We start from the raw sequence: 24,536 nt of genomic DNA on the forward strand, positions 1-24,536 counted from the left end.
CACAATGAAGACCCAACACAGCCAAAAAAAAAAAAAAAAAGATAGACAGAACCTGCCTTCCCTGGAGGAAGGGAGAGAGACATAGAGCAGACTGTAGTCATGACGGGTGCTGCACGTTACTCTGTAAGTACATTGAGGACAGTGCTAGCCTAGAGGAGAGAAGGTCCGCTGTCTTTAGAGGAGCTAGAAATGTATCAAATACAGAATATAGCACATTAGCTGGGTTTTGAAGGATGACTAAGGACTTTCCAGATGAAACAGGGGCATAAGGCAGTAGGGAAGAACACTCCAGGTCTCAAGAACAGCAGTTGTGAAGTTCTGGAGACTTGAGGCTTGATGTATGTGGATCGGAGCAGACAGGACATTTCATATATGAAAAACGTTCATGTCTTATATAAAGTTGTAACATGTTGTTGTTTAGTTGCTCAGTCTTGTCCGACTCATTTGTGACCCCATGAATCATAGCCCGCCAGGCTCCTCTGTCCATGGGATTCTGCAGGCAAGAATACTGGAGTGGGTTGCCATGTACTCCTCCAGGGGATCTTCCTGACCCAGGGATCAAACTCGAGTCCCCTGCATTGCAGGCAGATTCTTTCCCACTGAGTCTTTTTTTTTCCCCGGCTAGGTGATAAAGTTCCTTGACATTTATCCAAGTCGCTTTACAGAGCAGGCACTTCATTATAACCCTGGGATTGTCCCCAGCGTGCAGTTTCCAAGCCAGGGGATGTGTAGACTCATGCAATGGGACATGACTGGCCTTGCTTTTGTGTTTGCCTAGACCAAGGATGCCCTTTTCACAATTTTACACGACCTGCGACCCCAGGACCATTTCAATATTGTTGGGTTTTCCAACCGGATCAAAGTGTGGAAGGACCATTTGGTGTCAGTTACTCCTAACAGCATCAGAGATGGCAAAGTCTACATCCACCACATGTCGCCAAGTGGAGGTAAGTATGTCCCGCTTTGCCTGTTTGCTGAGATGTGATACAGGGGTTTGAAAGTTGACGCTGATCACCGGAAAGGAGATAACAGGTGAGCACTTTCCTCAGGAGCTTGTGTCTCCTTTTCTGGGCACCGAACTAAGATGGTGAAATAGGTTACGGGGGAAATACCTGATAGACGGTTTTGGAGCCTTTCCTGGTTTATCTCACGGATCCCAAACAATGCAGCTCTTTTTGTAAATCAATTTTCGGGGCCAGGAGTGAAAGCCAAGTGGATGATTCAGTGTTTTGTGTGTTTGAATGTGAGAACCTTAAGGCAGCAGACAGAGCCGCCCCCCTGAGCTGTTAGTCCTCCTAGACCACAGGGGGCCTGGGAGATGCTCTAGGTGGAGAGGTGATGGAGCCTTTGCACCCTCGCCTACGGGGTGGTGCCTAGGTAATGACGCAGGTGAGGGGAAAGGCCAGAAAGAGCTCTGAGATGGTCTGAGACTCAGGACAGTGTGTTACCAACTGTGCTGGCTGTCAATGCCGTCAACCCTGGACCCAGATCTTACTCCTGCTGTCAACTCGTCCTGAGGACAGTGGGCGCCTGGCAGAAGCTCAGTATTGGCATGTTGACTGGACCTTCACCATCTTTCCTAAAGGCCCCGTACAGACACTGTCTCCTGGGGGATTCAGGTCATTCTGCTTTGGAGATCTGGAGACAGAAAACGCCCAGATCTGTCCATCCTCTTCCGTCTGAGTTTCTCATCACTCATATGTTGGTTATTTTCCATCCAAGGCAAAGCTCTGGTTTCCCAAATGAACTTTGTTTGGAACTTGATCTTGTGTGAATGGAATTTTTATTTATGGATACGATGGGATTTCCTACCAGTTTCCACAACAGTGTGATCTAGGAATTGTTTTACTGGTTGAAGCGAGAAATGAAAGTTTAGAGTTAATATTTTAGTGATGATTCTTGGAAGGAAATTGGGAAGTCTCTGAGGAAAGAGACTTCCCTTCATCTTTGTTTAGCCCATAGTTCCTGGAGCCGACTCATTGGAAAAGACCCTGATGCTGGGAAAGATTGAAGGTGGAAGGAGAAGGGGATGACAGGATCAGATGGTGGATGATATCACAGACTCAAAGGACATGAGTTTGAGCAAACTCCAGGAGATGGTGAAGGACAGGGGAGCCTGGCGTGCTGCAGTCCATGGGGTTGCAGAGCTGGACGTGACTTAGTGACTGAGCAACAACCTGGCATAGCTCCTGACATACAGTCTCTACTTAAAGAATATGCACTAAAATGAGTTTATTTTAAAGATGCTGCTTACTATTAGAATGCTATTCATGTGTGGCGGGGGATAAAGCTTTAGAAAACAGTTAGTGCATGTTATGTTCTTTTGGAATCTAAACCTTAGAAATCGTACTGGTTCCCTTTGTTTTTTGTCTCAGCACTTCATTGACCCAACCTCTGCAGATGAACAGAAAATTAATTTCTCCTCATCAGATGAGCATAGATTCGGAAGCCAGACTGTCTGGATTTGAATTCAGCTCCACTAGCTGAGGCATTTAAACTCTCTCTACCTCCTTTTCTTCATTTTTAAAATGAGGATATAACGGACTTGTTTTTAGGACGAGTTAAAATATTTAAAGTACTTAGAACTGTTGCCGCACACAGGAAGTCTTCTCTAACTGTCAGATATGGTCATTTTGGGGCTTCCCTGGTAGCTCAGCTGGTAGAGGATCCGCCTACAATGTGGGAGACCTGGGTTCAGTCCCTGGGTTGGGAAGATCCCCCCGAGGAGGGTATGGCAACCCACTCCAGTATTCTTGCCTGGAGAATCCCCATGGACAGTCTGGCAGGTTTTGCCAAGAGTCAGACACGACTGAGCGACTCAGCGCACACACATGGCCATTTTTGCCCAAATAGTCCCTCTTGCTGGTGCACTGTGGTCCTTTAATATCCCTGGGGGTGCTCTTGGTGGAATGGTTGGGGCGGCTCCATGGGAACTCTCCCGTTGTTTTTTCATTTTTTGTTTTTATTTGGCTGCACCGGGACTTACTTGCATCACGAGGCATCGTTTAGTTGTGCTATGCCAACTCTTAGCGTTGGCATGTGGGATCGAGTTCCCTGACCAGAGATTAAAGCGGGCCTCCTGCCTTCGGAGCCTGGAGTCTTAGCCTCGGGACCACCAGGGAAGTCCCAGCCCCCGCTCCCCACCCCCCTTGTTAAGTGTGCAGGAGATGCGTAAACGTAACAGAGGTTCGATGCCAAGCCCTGCTGTGCCTGGCGTGAGAAAAGCTAAGCACATCCTTTGCCCGGGGCTGTCCTTGGCTTTAAAGTGCAGTGAGAGATTCGGCATCATCACTTAAGTTCTAGATCAAAGAGGAAATAAACACCTGCCTTCTGGTCCACGTCCACACCTTCAGAGGCAACATGAAAGTAGGTGAGGCAGGCACTCAGAGAGGCAAGCAGGGAACCCGGAGTGCTGCATGCTGTCTCAGCTGTAAGTTTCCCTTACGTGTGGACCATGTGTGCATCTTAGAATGAACTAGCTATGTGTTTGCACAGTCACAGACATCTATATTTTCAGGCAGAAATTCTGGAGGATGTGAAGCAATGGGGGAAATTTTCTGGTTCAATCAAATATGGTAGATTTTGCAGGGAGATTAAAAAGCACACCAGTCAGGTGCCAGGGTGGTGGTGATGGGTACACAGCTTTATACATTTACTAAAAATCGTTAACTGTGTACTTAAAATGAGCGAAATATTTGGTCTGTCAATAAGGCCACTTAAAAAAATAACCACTGGGGTCAGAAAAAGGAAATAAGTGTTCATGTCTGCTGTCAGAACTCTTGGCTTTTCTTGGCAATGGTAGAGCAGCTGCAGCAGGGTTGAACAAAACTCTTAGAATCTAGAAGCCTCATGTTGGCTGGTAGATTTACCTTCCACCCGCCATCCATCTTGCCTTACCCCAAGCACCCGTGGCAGACACTGTCCCCTGGCTTTAATCAGAGCTGCTAGTGACAAGCGTGTCTGAATTAGAAATGGCAGGGGCGGCGGGAGGTGTAAACTGGACAGCCTTCGGTTGGTGGGGTCCTTATGAGCAGGGGAGACCCTGAAGGGGCAGGAAGCCGGAAAGGCGATACCAGCAAAAATTGAAAAAATGAGTGAGTTCTCTAATCCCCGTCCTCTAGCCCCAAGCCACACATGATATCCCCGGGAAGGTCTCCACATTCCCACCTCCACACCTGGTGCCCCCTGCTTCCCTCTGGGGTGCGTTCTTTCTGCAAGTCCCTGCACCCAACACCTTCCTGCCCTTTCCAAGGCGATTCTCCGAAAGAGGTGCAGATTGGTGATGCTAAGGGAATGGAGACACCTAGGCTGAGGCACCATCAGAGACCCTCATGTGTGCTCAGTCACTCAGCCTTTTGTCCTACTCTTTGTGATCCTGTGGCCTGTAGCCCACTAGGCTTCTCTGTCCATGGGATTCTCCAGGCAAGAATACTGGAGTGGGTTGCCATTTCCTCCTTTAGGGGATCTTCCTGACCCAGGGATCAAGCCCATGTCTCCTGCATTGCAGGTAGATTCTTTTTTTTAAATTTTAATTGGAGGAAGCACAAGCTGGAATTAAGATTGCCGGAGAAATACCAATAACCTCAGATATGCAGATGATACCACCTGGAGAAATATCAATAACCTCAGATATGCAGATGATACCACCCTTATAGCAGAAAGTGAAGAGGAACCAAAACCTCTTGATGAAAGTGAAAGAGGAGAGTGAAAAAGTTGGCTTAAAGCTCAACATTCAGAAAACTAAGATCTTGGCATCTGGTCCCATCACCTCATGGGAAATAGATGGGGAGACAGTGGAAACAGTGTCAGACTTTATTTTTCTGGGCTCCAAAATCACTGCAGATGGTGATTGCAGCCATGAAATTAAAAGACGCTTAACCCTTGGAAGGAAAGTTGTGACCAACCTAGATAGCATGTTTAAAAGCAGAGACATTACTTTGCCAACAAAGGTCCGTCTGGTCAAGGCTATGGTTTTCCCAGTGGTCATGTATGGATGTGAGAGTTGGACTGTGAAGAAAGCTGAGCGCCAAAAAATTGATGCTTTTGAACGGTGGTGTTGGAGAAGACTCTTGAGAGTCCCTTGGACTGCAAGGAGATCCAACCAGTCCATCCTAAAGGAGATCAGTCCTGGGTGTTCATTGGAAGGACTGATGCTGAGGCTGAAACTCCAATACTTTGGCCACCTGATGGGAAGAGCTGACTCATTGGAAAAGACCCTGATGCTGGGAGGGATTGGGGGGTGGGAGGAGAAGAGGATGACAGAGGATGAGATGGCTGGATGGCATCACCAACTCGATGGGCATGAGTTTGAGTAAACTCTGGGAGTTGGTGATGGACAGGGAGGCCTGGGGTGCTGCGATTCATGGGGTCGCAAAGAGTCGGAGACGACTGAGCAACTGAACTGAACTGAACTGAATTACTCTACAATATTGTAGTGGTTTTTGCCATACATGAATCAGCCATAGGTGCACATGTGTCCCCATCCTGAACCCCCCTCCCACCTCCCTCCCCATCCCATCCCTCAGAGTCATCCCAGGGCACCAGCCCTGAGCACCCTGTCTCATGCATCAAACCTGGACTGGCGATCTGTTTCACATATGGTAACGTGCATGCTTCAATGCCACTCTCTCAAATCATCCCACCCTCGCCTTCTCCCACAGAGTCCAAAAGTCTGTTTTTTACATCTGTGTCTCTTGCTGTCTCACATATAGGGTCATCATTACCATCTTTCTAAATTCCATATATATGCATTAATATACTATATTGGTGTTTTCCTTTCTGACTTACTTCACTTTATATAAAAGGCTCCAGCTTCATCCACCTCATTAGAACTGATTCAAATGCGTTCTGTTTAATGGCTGAGTAACATTCCATTGTGCATATGTACCACAACTTTCTTATCCATTTGTCTGCCGATGGACATCTAGGTTGCTCCCATGTCCCAGCTGTTGTAAACAGTGTGCAGGCAGATTCTTTACCCACTGAGCCACGTGGGACGCCCATCAGACACCTTCAGGATGAGGTTATATAACTCTGCATCTGCGGAGTTTCCAGGCTGCCTGTGTGACCTGGAGTGAGTGCAGGGGGCTGCTCTCCCCACCTGTCACTCCTGCAGGTGCCTGGGAGGGGTGTGAAGATGTGTCCAGGTGAGGGAGGCAGCAAGCCTCCAGCATCGTTTTCTGTGTCCCGCAGGCACGGACATCAACGGGGCCCTGCAGAGGGGCATCCAGCTGCTCAACGACTACGTGGCCCACAACGACATTGAGGACCGCAGTGTGTCCCTCGTGGTCTTCCTGACGGACGGGAAGCCCACCGTCGGGGAGACCCACACCCTCAAGATCCTCAACAACACCCGGGAGGCCGCCCGGGGCCGGGTCTGCATCTTCACCGTGGGCATCGGGGCCGACGTGGACTTCAAGTTGCTGGAGAAGCTGTCCCTGGAGAACTGCGGACTCACGCGGCGAGTCCATGAAGACCACGACGCCCGCGCCCAGCTCATCGGGTCCGTGGTCTGCCTGTGTCCTTAGGGCGAGGGCGGGCAGGGGTGGGCTCAGCCGGAGGCCTGAACATGAGACTGGACCCTGAGTCTGCCTATGCCCTTGGGGTGGGGAGGGCAGGCTCAGTGGGAGGCCTGGATGTGAGACTGGACCCCGAATCTGATCGTCAGTCTGTTGACAGGCAATGTTTCTATGCATCTTAAAATCCGGCTGATCTGGGTTCATATTCTGGCCCTGCCTTATGACTTCAGGCCTTAAGACCCTCTGTGCCTATCTTCTCACCTGTGAAATGAGGATTCTGGCCAAACGATAGAATTTAATGAGAAAAACCACGTGAAGTATTGGCAGGACTGTTAGGGATTCTTGAAATTATATTCTGTGAGGATTTGCTAAGATGGATTAGGCTAGGTAAGAAGGAATATGCGTATTCATGGAATATGCAGCAGTGCCTATACCCATCTGAAGGTCAGTGTCTTGCAGCATCTAAATACTAAAGGTGGATTACCCTCATTCACACTGTGTTACTCGAGAAGCAAAACTGAGACCAGTGGGTGGAACTTGCAGGAAGGAAAATCGCGATTTACTGCCAGGAGCTCCCTGGTCCTCCTCAGATCAGTGGACAAGAGACGGGGGGAGCTTGTGGGGTAGTGAGTTCCCCGTCAACCAGTAGTATTCAAGCCTCTGCTGCACGGCCTCCTGTCTGAGATGTTCTGGGTGGAATGTTGGACTTGGCTGCTTCTAAGATCAGCACTGCCTCCCCAATAGCCCATGGTTTCCTCTAAGCCCTGTCCTGCTTGCCGCCCAGGCAGGCCCTGATTCTCCCTCTCCATTCCTCTTCTCCAGGTTCTATGATGAGATCAGGACCCCGCTCCTCTCCGACATCCGCGTGGATTATCCTCGAGGCTTGGTGGAGCGTGCCACCAGGACCCTGTTCCCCAACTACTTCAACGGCTCGGAGATCGTCATCGCGGGGAAGCTGGTGGACAGGGCAATGGACCGGCTGCACGTGGAGGTCACGGCCAGCAACAGTAAGAAGTTTGTGGTGCTCAAGAAGGACGTGCCCGTGGAGCCCCGGAAGGTGGGGACCGACGTGCTGCAGAGCCCCAGGCCCAGGGGGCGCGGCCAGGAGGAGCCCAACCACCTGGAGCGCCTCTGGAGCTACCTGACCCTGAAAGAGCTGCTGAGTGGCTGGCTGCAGAGCATCGAGGAGCCAGAGAGGGAGCGGCTGAGGCAGGAGGCCCAGGCTCTGGCCATGAACCACCACTTCCTCGCCCCTTTCACATCCATGACGCTGAAGTCAGCACCGCGGACAGAGACCCCAGAGGCTGCCTACGGCATGTCCGGCACGCCCACGGCCACTGGACCCGAAATGATGATGCAGAGCCTGCGGGGCACACACCTGCAGCCAGGTGAGCGCATACAGGGTCCAGGGTGGGCACCCGCATGGCCCTTTCCGGCTGCTTTTGCAGGCCGAGGTCATCTCTTTTATTTTCTTACATCATAATTTTTATAAGCAATGTTCTATTCCTGCAGCTCCTAGCCAACAGTGGGTTAGCTTGTGTTTGTATTGTTATTATAAACCGTGGATTGCTATAGAGAAGTTCAAGAAGGTAAAGTCAGTCTATCAATAAATCATCAATATTGAGTGCCTATCACGAGCCACAGACAAGTAAACAAATATTCATTTTTCAGTGCCTTTCTATATGTTTTTAAAGATTTACTCGTTTTATTTTGGGGGCTGTGGTGGGTCTTCGTTGCCGCACGTGGGTCTTCTCTAGTTGGGGAGAGTGGGGGCTACTCTCTAGTCGCGGTGTGCAGGCCTGTTTGCGGTGGTTTCCCTTGCTGTGGAGCACAGGCTCTGGAGCACACAGGCGTCAGTACTTGCAGCTCGTGGCCTCAGTAGTTGCGGCTCCTGGGCTCTGGAGCACGGGCTCAGTAGTTGCGGCGCATGAGCCTAGCTGCTCCGCGGCCTGTGGGATCCTTCCCGACCAGGACTCAAACCGGTTTCCCCTGCATTTCAAGTATAATTTTTATCCACCCAACCACCAGGGAAGCCCACCTTTCTATATTTGTAAATCCTTTCAGTTATGTCATGTGATGCATATGCTTGATTTTACATCGATAAAAATAAAATTTATATGATAAAATAGGTAAAATAAAACGAAATTTTACTATATATTGTATTTTGTTATTCAGTCACTCAGTTGTGCTCAACTATTTGTGAGCCCATAGACTGCAGCACGCCAGGCTTCCCTGTCCTTCACTGTCTCCCCAAGCTTGCCCAAACTCATGTCCATTGAGCCGATGATGCCATCCAACCATCTCATCCTCTGCCACCCCCTTCTCCTCCTACCTTCAGTCTTTCCCAGCATCAGGGTCTTTTCCAATGAGTCAGCTCTTCTTATCAGGTGGCCAAAGTATTGGAGCTTCAGCATCAGTCCTTCCAATGGACGTTCGGGGTTGATTTCCCTTAGGATTGACTGGTTTGATCTCTTTGCTATCCAGGGGACTCCCAAGAGTCTTCTCCAACACCACAGTTTGAAAGCATCAATTCTTTGGCACTCAGTCTTCTGTATTGTCTAACTCTCACATCCATACATGACTACTGGAAGAACCATAGCTGTGACTATACAGACCTTTTTCAACAGAGTGATGTCTGCTTTTTAATACACTGTCTAGGTTTGTCATAGCCCATGTCTTGTAAATTTTATGAATTTTACTTTTTATTATTTTTTATTATTTAATTTTTAATGATTTTGTTTACAATGAAATAAAATTCGTGAAATTTTGTTATAGATATTATTTAAATTATATAGGAGAAACTAAGTTCTTCTATATAACAGAATCCAGAGTTGAAGCAGAAATTTTTTATTATTTGTCCCAGTGCTATTTTTCAGGGGAAATTAATAGAAACAAGAATAAGAGGGACTTCCCTGGTTCTCCAGTGATTAAGAATCAGCTTTTCAATGCAAAGGGCACAGATTCAATCCCTGGTCAGGAAACTAAGATCCCACATGTCTCAAGGTGCAGCCAAAAAAAAAAAAATGGGAAAAGGGTAGGAAAAGTAATTCAACCAAAGCGAAGGGTTATATTCTCACTACTATCTGCTTGTGGAAAACAGTACTTTTTTCAGATGTGACGTTTTTATTAACTTCCTGCTGGGTTCACATGTCCTAAGGTGAGGGAATTGACATGAACCCTGGGCTTCACGTGATCCTCATATTCTAAACTCTGAGAATCACCCGGAGAGAACCACGGTGGAGAGAGCACAACCTTAGAATCCAAAGGGTTTCAGCTCATGGCTCCTCCTAGCCAGCTGTGGCCTGGGGCAGGTTTCTGAACCTCTCTGAGCTCCTATTCTCTCACCTGTAAAATGTAGATAGTGATGTCTTTCCTGAAGGGCTGTTGCAAGGATTAATGGGCAGCATAAGTACATAATGAGTGTTCTACATATGTTAGATACTCTCTCCCATGAGGAGTGCAGAACTAGAAATTTATCGAAAAGTGCAGACCCTGATGGAGAGGTGAAAAATGCTACATCACATTTTTAGAAAGAGTGGAGCTTGTCTTGGCAAAACTAGGACAATATTCATTCTGGTGAAAAGGATGAAGAATAAGTAAGTTGCGTGGTGCTGTGAGTTCACGCTCCAAGATCTGTGCCACATCCAGGGAAAATGGCTTTTTTTGAGTAACATCTTGATTTGATGTTAGTAACTCAAATTTCTACAGCTTCAGGAGATGGCAAACTCATAAATGACACAGGACTCAGAGGGCCAAGAACACAGATGAGGGAATAGCCAACTGATTGAGCAAAAGACTCATTAGACATAAAATTTTCCTGAAGCATCAGTTAGTATTCAGGACAGTTTCCTCCTTTTGTTTAAAGCTCTGATGATTTTTTAATTTTAAGATTTTCTGAGTGTCTGTGACAGCTTAAGGCTCCCAAAGCAGGCATCCAGACTGAGAAGTCACTTCTCCCGTGTGTTTGATCTGATTCTGTCCACATCCTGCTGATGAGGGGTCAGTTAGAGAAGGGGCCACTTAAAACACTCAGGTACTGTGACATTCATTTTCTGGGTGCAAAAATCAGTGAAGCAGAAACATCAGAGGAGCATAATCCTGTTAATACAGACAGCCCGAAACAAGGTATTAACTTTATTTTATTGACAGAAAGTAATTTACTTTTGGGTTATTCTTTAATACTTATTTTTGCTGCTGCTTTGTGAATTGTGTTTACACTCACAGCTCTAGACCTGGAGTGTCATGATTATCTTTTTCTTTTACATTTTTGTATCTTTTTGGTTGTTGTAAAGTGCTATTTTACAAAAAAAACATGTTAAGAAACATTTACCATCATAGCCGTTTTTCCATTCTTTTTTTTTAAATTGACATGTAGTTGATTTGCAAAGCAGTGTTGATTTCTGCCAAACAGCAAAGTGATTCAGTTATGCTTATGTACATTCTTTATTTTTAGTCTTTTCCGTTATGGCTTATCATAGGATATTGAATATGGTTCTCTGTGCTATGCAGTAGGGCCTTGCTGTTTATCCATTTTACATGTAAAAGCTTACGTCTGCTGACCCCAGCCTCCCACCCCGACCCCTCCCTCTTGGCCAGGCCAGTCTGTCCCCTACATTGTAACCATCTTTAAGTCTACAGCTCAGGAGTGTCAAGTATACTCACATCCTTGTGAAACAGATCTCCAGAAGCTTTTCATCTTGCAAATCTAAAACTCTGTCCCCATTAAACCATTCTGCTTTCCCCCTCCCCCATAACTATAGACTATTTTCTGCATTTTCCCCTATCATATACACAGAAATCACAAGCACGAAGAATATTATTTAATTTATAAAGGAATAAAATAGTTACCTCTCCTTATGTTACACCTTCACTTTGTGTTGGGAGGCCAAGCTCCTCCTGTAAAACAAATATTTTTAAATGGTCACAAATGTATTGAAAGCTGTATTTGACTCATCTCAACTCTCTATATTTCTCACTTCCTCCTCTTTAATAAATAACAATGTTGGGTCTCTTCTTTCTCCTCTCTAGGACCTGCTGTCAAGAAACCATACAACCCAAGGATTAAAATCTCCAAAACATCAGGTAAAGGAAAGGATATGCTTGTGTGTGACTGAGAGTTGAGATATTTAGGACTAAGATGACCGGGAATTCCCTGAAGCCAGTTAGATCAGCTCACAGAACAAGATGTGAGGACCTATATTTATCTACCTCAAGTGTGCAGCGTGGGGGCAGTTCTCAAAACTCCAGTTGTCATTACACCATCACATAGGTCCTGAGGACCCTATCAGGAGCCCTGGTAGACGGATGGGTTGGACGGAGACACACGTGCATTGTGATTGAGTTGAAAAGACGTTTGTTTTTAGAGATCTGAAGTATGCTCGCTTCCAGCTTCTGGTGTTACAGTTATCTGCCACAGTGCACACTTTTTAAACATTATTATTTTATTATTTTCATAATCCTTGGCTTTGGAAGGGAAGCACAGATAACAATACAACAAAATTTCCCTTGGCCAGCTTCCTGGGATTATAATAAAAATCTGGATGAAATAATGACCCACATGCTGGGCTTTATTCTTCAAATGTACACATCTGCCTTTGTAAGCCCTCCTTATTGCCTTGCTGCTGATGTACCGGGCATGCAGGTTGGCATGGCCAGGGACAGTCTGGAGATTAGCTCTGGATAGAGGAAACACACTGTCCCCGTGGGTAGGGTGTCATTCCTTTGAGCACACACGCGTTATGGAATGCAAGAAAACTTTCCTCTTGGATACTGAGCAGAGTAATGACTTCCAGACCTCTCCTCTGTTTTTTTGGAGCAAGCAACATCTTCCCTTGTAAAGGAATTTGGAAGATTTGAGTACAAATGATGTGGTGTGAGCACAAGACGCTCTCAGAGAACTGCCACATAGTTATATGCATACCCACAGAGTGCCAAAAATATGCGCTTTTATCTTCAGTGGTTGTCATTTTTTCATCTACAAAAGACCAGTACCTTGTATGTCTTTATTACATTGTCCTTCACTGGATGCTTGAGGCACTTTACAGTGAGATCAGCCAGATTCTTCCAGAGGCCCCTCTGAGTCAGGCTGGGGGCAGAACGGGTTTCTCAGCAGTTCCTCCAAGACCCTTAATTGGCTCATAGCTTGAAAACACCGAACTCCTGGCCCACCACCCCTCACCGTGTACAAATGGTGGAATGTATACATATACAGGAAAATCAGTCCTGTACATGCATATGCATGTACACATGAAGTAGAGGGGAATTCAGGAACATGTTGTGTTTGGTATAGAGAGAGAAACGAACTCTCCAGTCTTGTGGAAAAAGTGAACAGATGTAGACTCTTGGGAAATATTTTGTCTGTACAGTGAGAGGCAAGACCATCCATCTTTAGCAGAGGTGAAAACGAGGGGAACAGGCGAGGTGCAGGACCAGCCAAGCGTTGTGGTCTCATCTGCGGACATAATTTTGAGAGCGGTAAAGTCAGTGGGACCCAGAGAAGGAGTTGCCATGGTCATTGCTGACTGACGTCCTTCACTTGTCACCAGCTCTAAATTGGGCTCAGTCATTGCCACTCACGCAAGGGCTCTGTCCAACTGGCTCTGGGAATGTCTCTAGGGCCTTGGCTCTCCAGTCACAGGACAGGAAGTTCTCATCCACATCTCTACTAGGCTGGTCCAAGCCGACAGAAGGGGTTAGGAGCAGCCACATAGGGAATTGAAGAACGTGGGTTCAGTAGTCATGGGGGTGTAGAGTGAGAGGCCCCGCTGACTGCAGTGTCGTGACAGGAGCATTGGATTTGAATTTAGGGGACCTGCATTCAAATATTTACTTTCCACAAGCTACCTGTGCGACCACTGCATCTCTTCATCTCCCAGTCGTCTTCCTCGTGTTGACACAGAGGACCTGCCATTGACAGGGTTAAGTCAACAACACAAGAGACATAGGAAAAGAGTGCTTACACAGGGAAGGTGCCCAATCAATGTCTCTTCTTTCTTTTTCTCTCCCGTTCTTGCCCTGGCCTGGCAGCGGATGGAGACCCCCACTTTGTTGTGGATTTCCCCTTGAGCAACCTCACTGTCTGTTTCAACATCGATGGAGAACCCGGGCACATCCTGAGGCTGGTCTCCGATCACGCGGACTCTGGTGAGTTCTGCCGGGAAAGTAGAAGATCCTGCGTTTGTGGACTAGAAATAAATAAATCCTAATCTTTGCATTTTACCCCACTCCTCATGGTGTCATGGCATCTGGTCCCATCACTTCATAGCAAATAGATGGGGAAACAGTGGAAACAGTGACAAACTTTGTTTTGGGGGGCTCCCAAATCACTGCAGATGGTGACTGCAGCCATGAAATTAAAAGACGCTTGCTCTTTGGAAGAAAAACTATGACCAACCTAGACAGCATCTTAAAAAGCAGAGATCTTACTTTGCCAACAAAGGTCCCTCTAGTCAAAGTGATGGTTTTTCCAGTAGTCATGTATGGATATGAGAGTTGGACTATAAAGAAAGCTGAGCACTAAAGAATTGATGCTTTTGAACTGTGGTGTTGGAGAAGACTCTTGAGAGTCCCTTGGACTGCTAAAGATCCAACCAGTCCATCCTAAAGGAAATCAGTCCTGAATATTCATTGGAAGGACTGATGCTGAAGCTGAAACTCCAATACTTTCGCCACCTGATTCGAAGAACTGACTCATTTGAGAAGACCTTGATGCTGGGAAAGATTGAGGGCAGACGGAGAAGGGAATGACAGAGGATGAGATGGTTGGATGGCATCACCAACTCAATGCATATGAGTTGAGTAAACTCTGGGAGTTGGTGATGGACAGGGAGGCCTGGTGTGCTGTAGTCCATGGGGTCGCAAAGAGTCGGACATGACTGAGTGACTGAACTGAACTGGATCTTTGCATTTTACCCAACTGCTCATGGTGTCCCAGAGTCTTCAAATCAGGAGTAGTGGAAACTAGTGGATCAGAAATACTGTGTCAGGGCCACACGAGAGTTTTTGGAACAAAAGCAGACAAACATGTCAACCCCCTTTTATTTTCTATTTTTTAACTTTTTTTTTCACTTTTAAATTTTTGTTGGAGTATAGTTGATTTACAATGCTATTTTAGTTTCAAGTGTTCAGCAAAGTGAATCAGTCCTACACATACATATATCCACTCTTCTTTTTTTTTTTTTTCAGATGCTTTTCCCATATGTTGTTCAGTTGCTAAGTTGTGTCTGACTCCTTGCAACCCCATGGCCTGCAGCACGCCAGGCTTCCCTGTCCTTCATTATCTCCTGGAGCTTGCTCAAACTCATGTTCATTGAGTGAGTGATGCCATCCAATCATCTCATGCTCTGTCATCCCCTTCTCCTCCTGCCCTCAATCTTTCCCAGCAGCAGGGCGTTTTCCAATGAGTCAGCTTTTCCCATCAGGTGGCCAAAGTATCGGAGCTCCAGCTTTAGCATCAGTCCTTCCAATGACTATTCAGGATTGATTTGCTTTCGGATTGACTGGTTGGATCTCCTTGCAGTCCAAGGGACTCTCAAGAGTCTTCTCCAACACCACAGTTCAAAAGCATCAATGCTTCAGTGTCCAGCCTACTTTGGGCTTCTTTTTCCCATACAGGCCATTACAGATTATTGAGCAGAGGTCTCTGTGCTCTATAATAGGTCCTTGTTGTTTTATCTGTTTTATATATAGGAGTGTGTATATTTTCATGGAAACCTGCATCAGCTTCTTCTACCTAGGGCATTGGCCAAAAATCACTTATACGTTCCTGCATTCATTCATTCATTCACTAGGCACTCAGTGGTCCCTACATGAGAGCTGAAATTCTTGGCTCTAGAAACACAGGAGAAGAAGGAAATTCTAATGAGATGTCTTCATGTGAAATTGGGGTCACTTTGTCTAACCGCTGCTCTCTCCCCCTCTGCCTTTGAGGTGTGACGGTGAACGGAGAGTTGATTGGGGCCCCTGCTCCTCCAAACGGCCACAAGAAGCAGCGCACCTACTTCCGAACCATCACCATCCTCGTCAACAAGCCGGAGAGATCTTACCTGGAGATCACACCCAGCAGAGTCATCGTGGATGGTGGGGACAGGCTGGTCCTCCCCTGCAACCAGAGCACGATCGTGGGGCGCCGGGGGCTGGAGGTGTCCGTGTCCGCCAATGCCAACGTCACCGTCAGCATCCAGGGCACCGTGGCCTTTGTCATCCTCCTCCACCTCTACAAAAAGCCAGCCCCTTACCAGCGCAACCACCTGGGCTTCTACATCGCCAACAGCCAAGGCCTCTCCGGCAACTGCCACGGCCTGTTAGGTAGGTGGCTGCTGCTCCCCATGACGGTCACAGCACAGAGTTCAATTTCCAAAGGTGAGCCTGACGCTGCCCATGCCTTGACTTGGCTGAGAAATTCCAGAGAATTGTGGTCTCTTTTTTAAATTTATATTTTGGCTGTGCTGGGTATTTGTTGCTGGGCGTGAGCTTTTCTCTAGTTGTGGCAAGCGGAGGCTGTTCTCCAGTTGTGGCGTTGCTCAGGTTTCTCATTGTGGTGACTTCTCTTGTTGCAGAGCATGGGCCCTAGGCACATGGGCTTCAGTAGTTGTAGTGCATGGACTTGGTTGCACCAAGGCATGTGGGATCTTCCCAGACCAGGGATCAAACCCGTGTCGCCTCCGTTGGTAGGAGGATTTTTAACCACTGGACCACTAGGGAAATCCAGGAATGTGGTCTTTATGTAGCTTATGAAAAGTCTATTTCTTCCTCTATCTCTTTTTTTTTCTTTCTAACAATTTTTTTGTGGCTTGCCTGGTGGCTCAGACGGTAAAGAACCTGCCTGCAATGCAGGTGACCCGGGTTCAGTCCCTGGATCGGGAAGATCCCCTGGAGAAGGCAATGGCTACCCACTCCAGTAGTCTTGCCTGGAGAATTCCATGGACAGAGTTGCTGCAAATGGCAAAATTTCATGCTTTTTCATGGCTGAGTAGTATTCCATTGTATATACACCACATCTTTATCCATTCATCAGGTGATGGACACTCAGGTTTCGTCTTTATCGTGGCAGTTGTAAATAGTACTGCTGTGAACTTTGGGGTGCACGTATCTTTTCACATTAGCGTGAAAAGTGTATTTCTTGCTTCATCACTACTTTCTAGAGTAGGTATGAGCTTTACTAATTTTCAGTCACCTTCGGGGAAAGGGAGCAAAGAGGTGGGCCATCCTTCTCTCCAGGTCTGGTTCTTTACTCTCAGGGAGAACGTGCAAACCCAGGGCTGCCCACGGCCCAGCATCTGGTGGGCCCGCTCTGCCTGGCTTCCCTCCACGTGCCATTTCATGTGGGCCCTTTGCCCACAAGTAAGGAGGGGGCCGCTGCCAGGGCCGGGTTTAGAACGGAGGATTTCCTGGCACTCGAGCTGGATGTCTCAGTGCAGCCTGCCTGCCAAGCGCGAGCTCCTCTCGTGGACACAGAGCTTGGTTTCCTCGGCCTCTGCGATGTCCTGGCTTGACCTGGAGAATTCCGACACTGCTTCCCACACCCAATTAGTGTATACACGTCCGAGGTCCCCGGGGCAGGGGGAGCGGGGCGGGAAAGACTGGACCCTCCTCTATTTATTCACCCCCATCTCATCCTCCTTCCTCAGTAGGAGACTGGGTATCTGTGTTTCTATTTTATAATTTTTAAATGTTTATTTTTGGCTGCGCTGGGTCTTGGTTGCTGCATGGGCTTTTCTCCGGTTGCAGCGCTCAGGCTTCTGGTTGCAATGGTTTCCCTCGTGGCCAAGCACAGGCTGTAGGGTGAGTGGGCTGCGGGAGCTGTGGCTGCCGGCTCTAGAGCACATGCCCAATAGCTGTGGAGCACCGGCTTACTTGGTCCAAGGTATGTAGGATCTTCCTGGATCCGGGATCAAACCAATGTCCCCTGCATCGGCAGGCGGATTCTTTACCACTGAGCCACCAGCCACCCTGGTTTTGTTTGTTTATTTAAATATTTATTTAGCTGCACCAGGTCTTAATTGCAGCATTCGGGATCTAGTTCCCTGATCAGGGATCGAACCCAGGCTCCCTGCATTGGGAGCGCGGAGTCTTAGCTGCTGGACCACCAGGGATGCCCCCCGGGGCATCTCTGTTTGCAGGTGGGGCATCTTTCCTGTGTTGGCTTCCAGAAGTGGAGGCTGCGACGAACATAACCTCAGATCTCTCCTCCCTACACCTCCTCCAGACACTGGTGCAGGTGCCTCTGGGGGTGTCCAGCCCAGGATCACAGTCACCACCTTGATAATGATGTCATACATCCCCTTCCTCTGAGTCACAGCTGGGCATATGTCGGTCACCAGCGCCCGAATCGAAGTCAGGTGTTGTTCAACCGCGTTGCTCGCACTTGACCTAGACCTGATGTCTTTTGTGTCCTCTCAGGTCAATTCCTGAAGCGGGAGGCCAGACTCACAGGGCTCAGCAAGAGCCCTGCCCATCCTCCGGTTCCCGAGGCAGGGGAGAGGTCGGAGGCCGTCCTTGAGGTTAAAGGTCACCAGGTCCCGGTGGTCTGGAAGCAGAGGAGGATCTACAACGGGGAGGAGCAGGTGGACTGCTGGTTTGCCCGGAACAACGCTGCCAGCCTGATCGACGGGGAGTACAAGGACTACCTGGCAGCCCATCCTTTCGACTCCGAGACCACCTTTGGCCCCGGCCCCTCCCGGGGGCTCTGACGGCACAGCCGGAGCGCAGGAGTGCACGGCAGGGGACCCCGTGGTCTGGTTCTTGGCTGGTAGCCACCACCCTGACCTCAGCCCTAGTGGTGGGGAGGTCTGCTGTCTGCTTGAAAAGAGAGTCGGTTCAGGACCCTGAAGGGAGGGTGGGATTTTCCCCTTTCCCCACCTCCCTCATCTCCAGTAGAGAAAGATGGTGGCACCAAGGGACCAGTCACAGCTAAAAGCAAGTCTCTATCTTGTCCCATCTGGCTTGTCCATCTCACCGCCGACCCCAAGGTGACTGATGAAGGAAGGTCTGGTCTGTGTTCTCTGTGGAAATGGCCAAGTTCGGGCACTCTGCTCTGCGCCTCATACTAATGCTTAGGGATCTCTCCTCCTAGTCTGGCTGCATCCTCCAGACATGCGGCCAACCTTTGCCTCAGGGGAGCCTTTCCCTGGGCTCAGCGCCCCCAGTATTGCAAACAGCACACAGACTGGATCACTGTAAACCCCTCGGCCTGGCTTTAGCAGAGGATTTTCTTCTGCTGTGATGTCTTACCCTTGAAAATTTGTTTTCATTTAAAAAAAAAAAGTCAATTCAAAATAGAAACACTGCATTCCAGATACCAACATTCTTCTAACCGGCTCTGTAAACCCCTTGTCTTTTGCTGGTGAAATTCTCCTATTTATTCCGGAAAGCTGATAATAAAAAGGGCGGCCCACATGGGAGTATTTCGCTGGCCCGTCTCGGAGCTGGAGTGCCGATGAATCTTCTACTTGGCTCTTTCAGCCTGGTCCTGCTTCCAGCCTGGTTCGATCGAGGTCCCCAGGAGGCGATGAGTTAGGCTCTTGCAGAACGGGGATGGGGAGGGATTGGATCAGCCCAGAGCCGACCTACAGGGATCAAACTCTCAGCAGGAAGCATGGACAATGGGCTTACAGATCTAAGGGGCCCACATCCCAGACCCTTGAGGCCCGAAGTCAGTGTGAGCGACTTGAAAATTTGTTTTCATTTAAAAAAAAAAAGTCAATTCAAAATAGAAACACTGCATTCCAGATACCAACATTCTTCTAACCGGCTCTGTAAACCCCTTGTCTTTTGCTGGTGAAATTCTCCTATTTATTCCGGAAAGCTGATAATAAAAAGGGCGGCCCACATGGGAGTATTTCGCTGGCCCGTCTCGGAGCTGGAGTGCACGATGAATCTTCTACTTGGCTCTTTCAGCCTGGTCCTGCTTCCAGCCTGGTTCGATCGAGGTCCCCAGGAGGCGATGAGTTAGGCTCTTGCAGAACGGGGATGGGGAGGGATTGGATCAGCCCAGAGCCGACCTACAGGGATCAAACTCTCAGCAGGAAGCATGGACAATGGGCTTACAGATCTAAGGGGCCCACATCCCAGACCCTTGAGGCCCGAAGTCAGTGTGAGCGAGGGGTTGGGGACACATGTGATTCCGTCAGGACAGGTTACAGTCAGGGGTCAGGGGTGATCTCAGAAGTCAGTGACGTCACCCTTCTTGCGGGAGCTGTGAAGCCTGCTATGTCATCAGGGGGACGGGAGGCCGGTAGTGGCCTCGGGACGTCTTTTCTTGCCCCCAGCTTGTGCTCCGCTTGGTCTTCTCTGGACCACAGAGGTCGTCCTGTAAGTCTGGCCCTCACAGCTGTCAGGGTGCACATGGACATGGAGAGCCCGGCAGCCAGCAGCGTGGGCGGAAAGATTTGGGTCAGAGAAATGGAATATTTTAATGGCAGACTGAATAGAATAAAGGCTTTTGTGCTGGTTTCATGGCGGTCCCGTCCAGGAGGGAGTGACTCTAGAACTTCCATGCTGTATGGAAGCCGGCAGCGCTTGGAGAGAAATCAGAGTTAAGAAAATTGTTTATCATCTTGGCCTTCCCGTGGGAAACATGTGAGCAGCAACATGAGCTGCCCGTGTTTCTGCGGACCAGGCGCCTGCAGGAGGTGAAGTGGTGCTGGGGCTGAGCCGGGGGCTGCGGGCTGGGGGGGTGGTCGGTTCTGTCTCGGGGTCTCCGAGCCTCTCCACTCCGGGAGCCCACCAGACCAGAGCCGGCAGCTGTCTTATTTTGGACTCAACTCAGCTGCCTCCTTCCGTGCCCGCGGTGTGAACGCACCAGTCCAGGCCGCCAACAGCTGATACCATATTTCAGAGGGAGAGGAAGAGCGGGAGGCGGGCTGGCAGGGGCCTGGGCAGGCTCTGCAGGGTCCTTCCTCTTCCGTAGACCTCGGCCCCAGCTAGGCAGACGACCCTGCGGCCACTGGGCCAGGAGCCAAGCTCTGTGTTCCAGGCGTGGCCTCAGCTGCAGACAAGACAAGAAGCTATTCCTACAGGACTAGATACTACAATGAGGCGCCCCTCCCTTACTCACCTATTCAGGGGGAAAAAAAATCCATTTTGTAAAAGTATTAGGTTGAAATTTCATGTTAACGTTTTTACTTTAGACACATACAACTTTTCTTTCTTCTCCTCTTCCATTGTATATCTTCTCTTTTTTCTTTTTTGCAAAAAGTATGTACCAGGACATTTTCTGTTTCAGCCAGAGACTGTGAGATCTGTGGGCCCCAAACTCCACACCAAAGTTATCCTTCAGGTTTGTTTTTTTTTTTTTTAACTTGATAGAAAAAAATGTAATATTTTCTGTTGGTCACGTGTGTCGTGAAGCGCAAGATCTTTTCAAATAAACTTAAGTCCCCTACATACAAACGAGTTCCATTCTGAGAGCGCGTTTGTAAGTCCAGTTTGTTCATCAGTCCAGGTGGGTCCAGGTACCCAACTAACACAATCGGCTATATAGGACTGTACTGTAATAGATTTATAACGCTTTTCACTCAAATAGTACATACAAAACAAACACAAAAAATAAAGCAACCATGCTCCAATAAAATTAATTTAAAAAATAATTGTAAAGAAATGAGACCTTTTTAATCTTAGAGTACCTTGAAAAGTACAGCAGTACAGCTGGTATACAGAAGCACGTGTGAATCTTTGAAAGCTCGTAAGCGCACAACTTGAAGGTCTGTATGTAGAGGGCTTACTGTAAATGCAGTGGCAAGGAGGGATTCTGTTCTGCAGGGCGGGCCATGAGGCAGGGGGCAGGTGGGTGATTTCCCCCACATCATACAAGACCTAGAGCAGGACCAGGCTGAGTCTCCAGGATGCATTCATTAGCTTTGATGCAATGTCGTCGTCTGGACAATCATTCATTTTCCTTGAGCATTTAAAAATAATGTGGGGTCAAGGATACTCAATGAGCAGTTCAACGAGCTAGAGAAGTCTGTTGCAATAACGAGGGTTTAAACCTCAAGTTAGTTCATCACTAATGTCAGTGAGTCCTAACTATTGCTAGGCTGGGCTCTCTAGCAAGCCTCCAACCCCGGGTTCCTAATCCTCTCCCTCACCTGAAAAAGAGAGGCATCTCCATGTGTTGTCTTTAAGGGTCTCCAGACGTAGTTTCACATTCCCTGAATAAAACGGACTGAAGTTCTCTACTCATTAGATGCTTTATCTTCCATTTGCCTTTTCGCTGGTTTGCTAGTTTAGTATGCAGGGCGTATGCGTTGGGAGGGCAACCCTTCCTGAACCTCGATCACTCTGGGCCGCGTGGTGCTGGTCTCTGGGAGCGATCACCTCTGTTTCTATCAGATGAAACATTAGATCTTTAGTTGAATCATGTGTCCCCACAGGTGGACTACAGACAGGTTTCATTTTCTTTACGTTTATATCTTGGCTGTCCTGAATGCTACGGGCAGAAAGCTTGTGTCCCTCCGAATTCATATGCTGAAACCTAAATCAAACCCCCAAGGTGATGGCACTAGGAGGTGCGATGCTGGGGAAGGGATGAGGGCGTGAGGCTGGGGCCCTTGTGATGGGATTGGTGGTTGGTGGTTTAGTCGCTTAGTCATGCCCGACTCTTGTGATCCCGTGGACTGTAGCCCACTGGGCTCCTCTGTCCATGGGATTCTCCAGGCAAGGATACTGGAGTGGGTTGCCATTTCCTTCTCCAGGGGATCTTCCCGACCCAAGGATCGAACCTGAGTCTCTTGCATTGCAGACAGATTTTTTACCACTGAGCCGCCAGGGAAGCCCTTTGTGACGGGATTAGTGCCCTTCTAAGAAGAGACATGAGAGAGATGATTTTTCTATTCTCCACCCTTTGAGCACTAGAAGGAACACCTTCTAAAATCAAGAAATCAGACACCAAGTCAGCTGGCACCTTGATCTTGGATTTCCCAGCCTCCAAAATTGGGAGAAATAAATATCAGTTGTATAAGCCGCATTCTCTATGGCATTCTTTTTTTTAAGATTTATTTGTTTATTTCTGGCTATGCGTGTTCTTCATTGCTGTGAGCAGGCTTTCTCTAGTTGTGGCAAGCGGGGCCTCCCTTCACTGTGATGCGCAGGCTTCTCACCGTGGTGCTTTCTCTTTTTGCGGAGCACAGGGCATATGTGGGCTTCAGTGGTTGCAGCTTGAGAGCTCTGGAGCACAGGCTCAATAGCTGTGGTGCATGGGCTTAGTTGCTCCAAGGCATGTGGATCTTCCCAGATCAGGGATCGGACCCATGCCACCTGCATGGGCCAGTGGATCTACAACCACTAGGGAAGCCCCTGTGATATTCTGGATAGAACAACCTGAGCTGACCTAGACGCTGACTCATTTAAGATGTGAATTCCTTTTCTTTTCTTCAAGCTACCCCAAATGTATACAAACAATGTTACTACTAAATCCACAGGACTCTTGGAACCATTCATGCATGATCCAACTAAAGTCAACAGCAAATAAAATAACACAGCTAAGCAAACACTTAGAATTGTGACTTTAAATATTTATTCTCTTCAGTTTAAAATAATAAGTAAGGCACGAGCTAGTTCACCTTCAAGAAGCATTTTCCTTCCACAAAGAAATTTGTAAAAGAATAACATCTAAAAACAAACAACACCCTGGTGTATTTGTTTTGAGGGGAAATGACTAGAGAGAATAAAACTTGTTGATTCCAACTACACCGTTTGTAGGAATTTCTGAATTCCATAGAAATATATGTAAATAGAGCAAGTGACTTGACCCTGGAAGAATCATGTGGAAACAGGGCAAATTGCTATATGGAACAGCCAATGTACATCAGCCATCTCTGACCTTTTATAAAACTGTGAAATTCATAGAGAAGTGCCTTAAGCTTCAGTCCCTTACCTTCCAGGGGTGTGGGCATCCCAACCCTTTTATCGCCTTCTTCTTGGGTCACTCGCCTGCCCATCACCTTGCTCAGTACTTCTGCCACTGGCTCAGGGCATTTCTCAATTGTGGTTCTGGCATTTCTACCTCTAGTTCCTGAGGTCCTGCCAGATCTTGCTTAGATGTTAGATTCTGAATCAGAACCGGAGCAGACCTACAGAAGGAGTGAGACATCACTGGGAGGCTGTGTTAAACAGAAAACCAGCCAACTCTTTATCTCGAGGGCATGAAGTCAACCTCTCCCGGTTTTGGCTTCGGCTTCGTCTCTAATGAAGGGGCTGAACAAGGTAACATGCTCAGATCCCATGATCTTTATCTTCTGACAGCATGGAAATCCTGCCAGAGAACTCTGCAGAGGCCCAGCTGTGAAGGGAGGAAGGAGGTGGGGAAAATGTTCCAAAGATGGAGTGTATTCAGCTGCAAGGAAGAAGCACATATTCAGAGGCTCCCACAGGAAATGTCTTTCTGCAATGTTAAGCAGCTGGGGACAGCTTATGGATCGAAGTCATCTTCATACTCCATTCAGTTTTTGACTGGTGCCCTATAGATTTGGGGGCTACTGAGACCCCACGGTGGATGATGCTGGGTGGACCTGCAGATTCCTCTCTCCCTGCACCCTGGCTGGGTCTGTCTCCAGCCCCGCATCCTTCACTTGTTCCCCCAGGTATGGATGCCCCGGGAAATCACAGAGCTCTGTCGTAGGTCCCTTCAACCCACCAGGCTCCTGCTGGCCTTTAGCAAAACTTAATGTTTTTCTTGAAGTGCATCGGCCTCCGTTGCACCTGTGTTCTGCCTCAGCTTTCTAGACTACCTCACTCGACAGCTCTCCACAGAAATTCACCTCCTTCTATGCCGAGGAAACTGTAGAGGGACCGCCCTCCATTATTACTGTGTCTCATAGCATCTCCATCTCCTGCCTCCCAGTGTAACGGTCCATCTTCTTCCGGGCTCCATTCTTCTCGCTCCCTCTGTGCACTTGTCTCAGTGATTTCTTGTCTTTCTAGAATCTCTAGACTCTTACTCCCCAGAGGTTCTTCCCTCTTGGATTCAGATACCCTCCCAGAAGTCTCCTCCAGTGCGTGTCGCTGGCCAGGCTCCATGGG

The 24,536-nt window shown here is 48.1% G+C and overlaps 1 protein-coding gene across 2 annotated transcripts in view; it reads left to right on the forward strand.

Moving 5' to 3' along the window:
* The window catches only part of ITIH5 (inter-alpha-trypsin inhibitor heavy chain 5), an 88,079-nt gene extending 64,873 nt beyond the window's left edge, over positions 1–23,206 (forward strand). Inside the window, exons 8-15 of one of the 2 annotated variants that reach the window (XR_006271531.1) lie at positions 779–947; positions 6,193–6,502; positions 7,341–7,906; positions 11,547–11,600; positions 13,545–13,661; positions 15,447–15,824; positions 17,919–18,782; positions 19,218–23,206. Coding sequence is in view for 1 of the 2 variants with exons in the window: in XM_043479254.1 (XP_043335189.1) it covers positions 779–947; positions 6,193–6,502; positions 7,341–7,906; positions 11,547–11,600; positions 13,545–13,661; positions 15,447–15,824; positions 17,919–18,208 (1,884 nt within the window). In the remaining variant the exon portion in view is untranslated. Of the gene's footprint in view, positions 1–778; positions 948–6,192; positions 6,503–7,340; positions 7,907–11,546; positions 11,601–13,544; positions 13,662–15,446; positions 15,825–17,918; positions 18,915–19,217 lie in introns of those variants that run through there. The other variant, XM_043479254.1, reaches the window with a different exon arrangement.
* The last annotated feature ends 1,330 nt before the right edge of the window (positions 23,207–24,536 follow it).

The sequence above is a fragment of the Cervus canadensis genome, chromosome 10 (assembly GCF_019320065.1).
Source record: "Cervus canadensis isolate Bull #8, Minnesota chromosome 10, ASM1932006v1, whole genome shotgun sequence".
In the NCBI taxonomy this organism is placed as follows: Eukaryota; Metazoa; Chordata; class Mammalia; order Artiodactyla; family Cervidae; genus Cervus; species Cervus canadensis.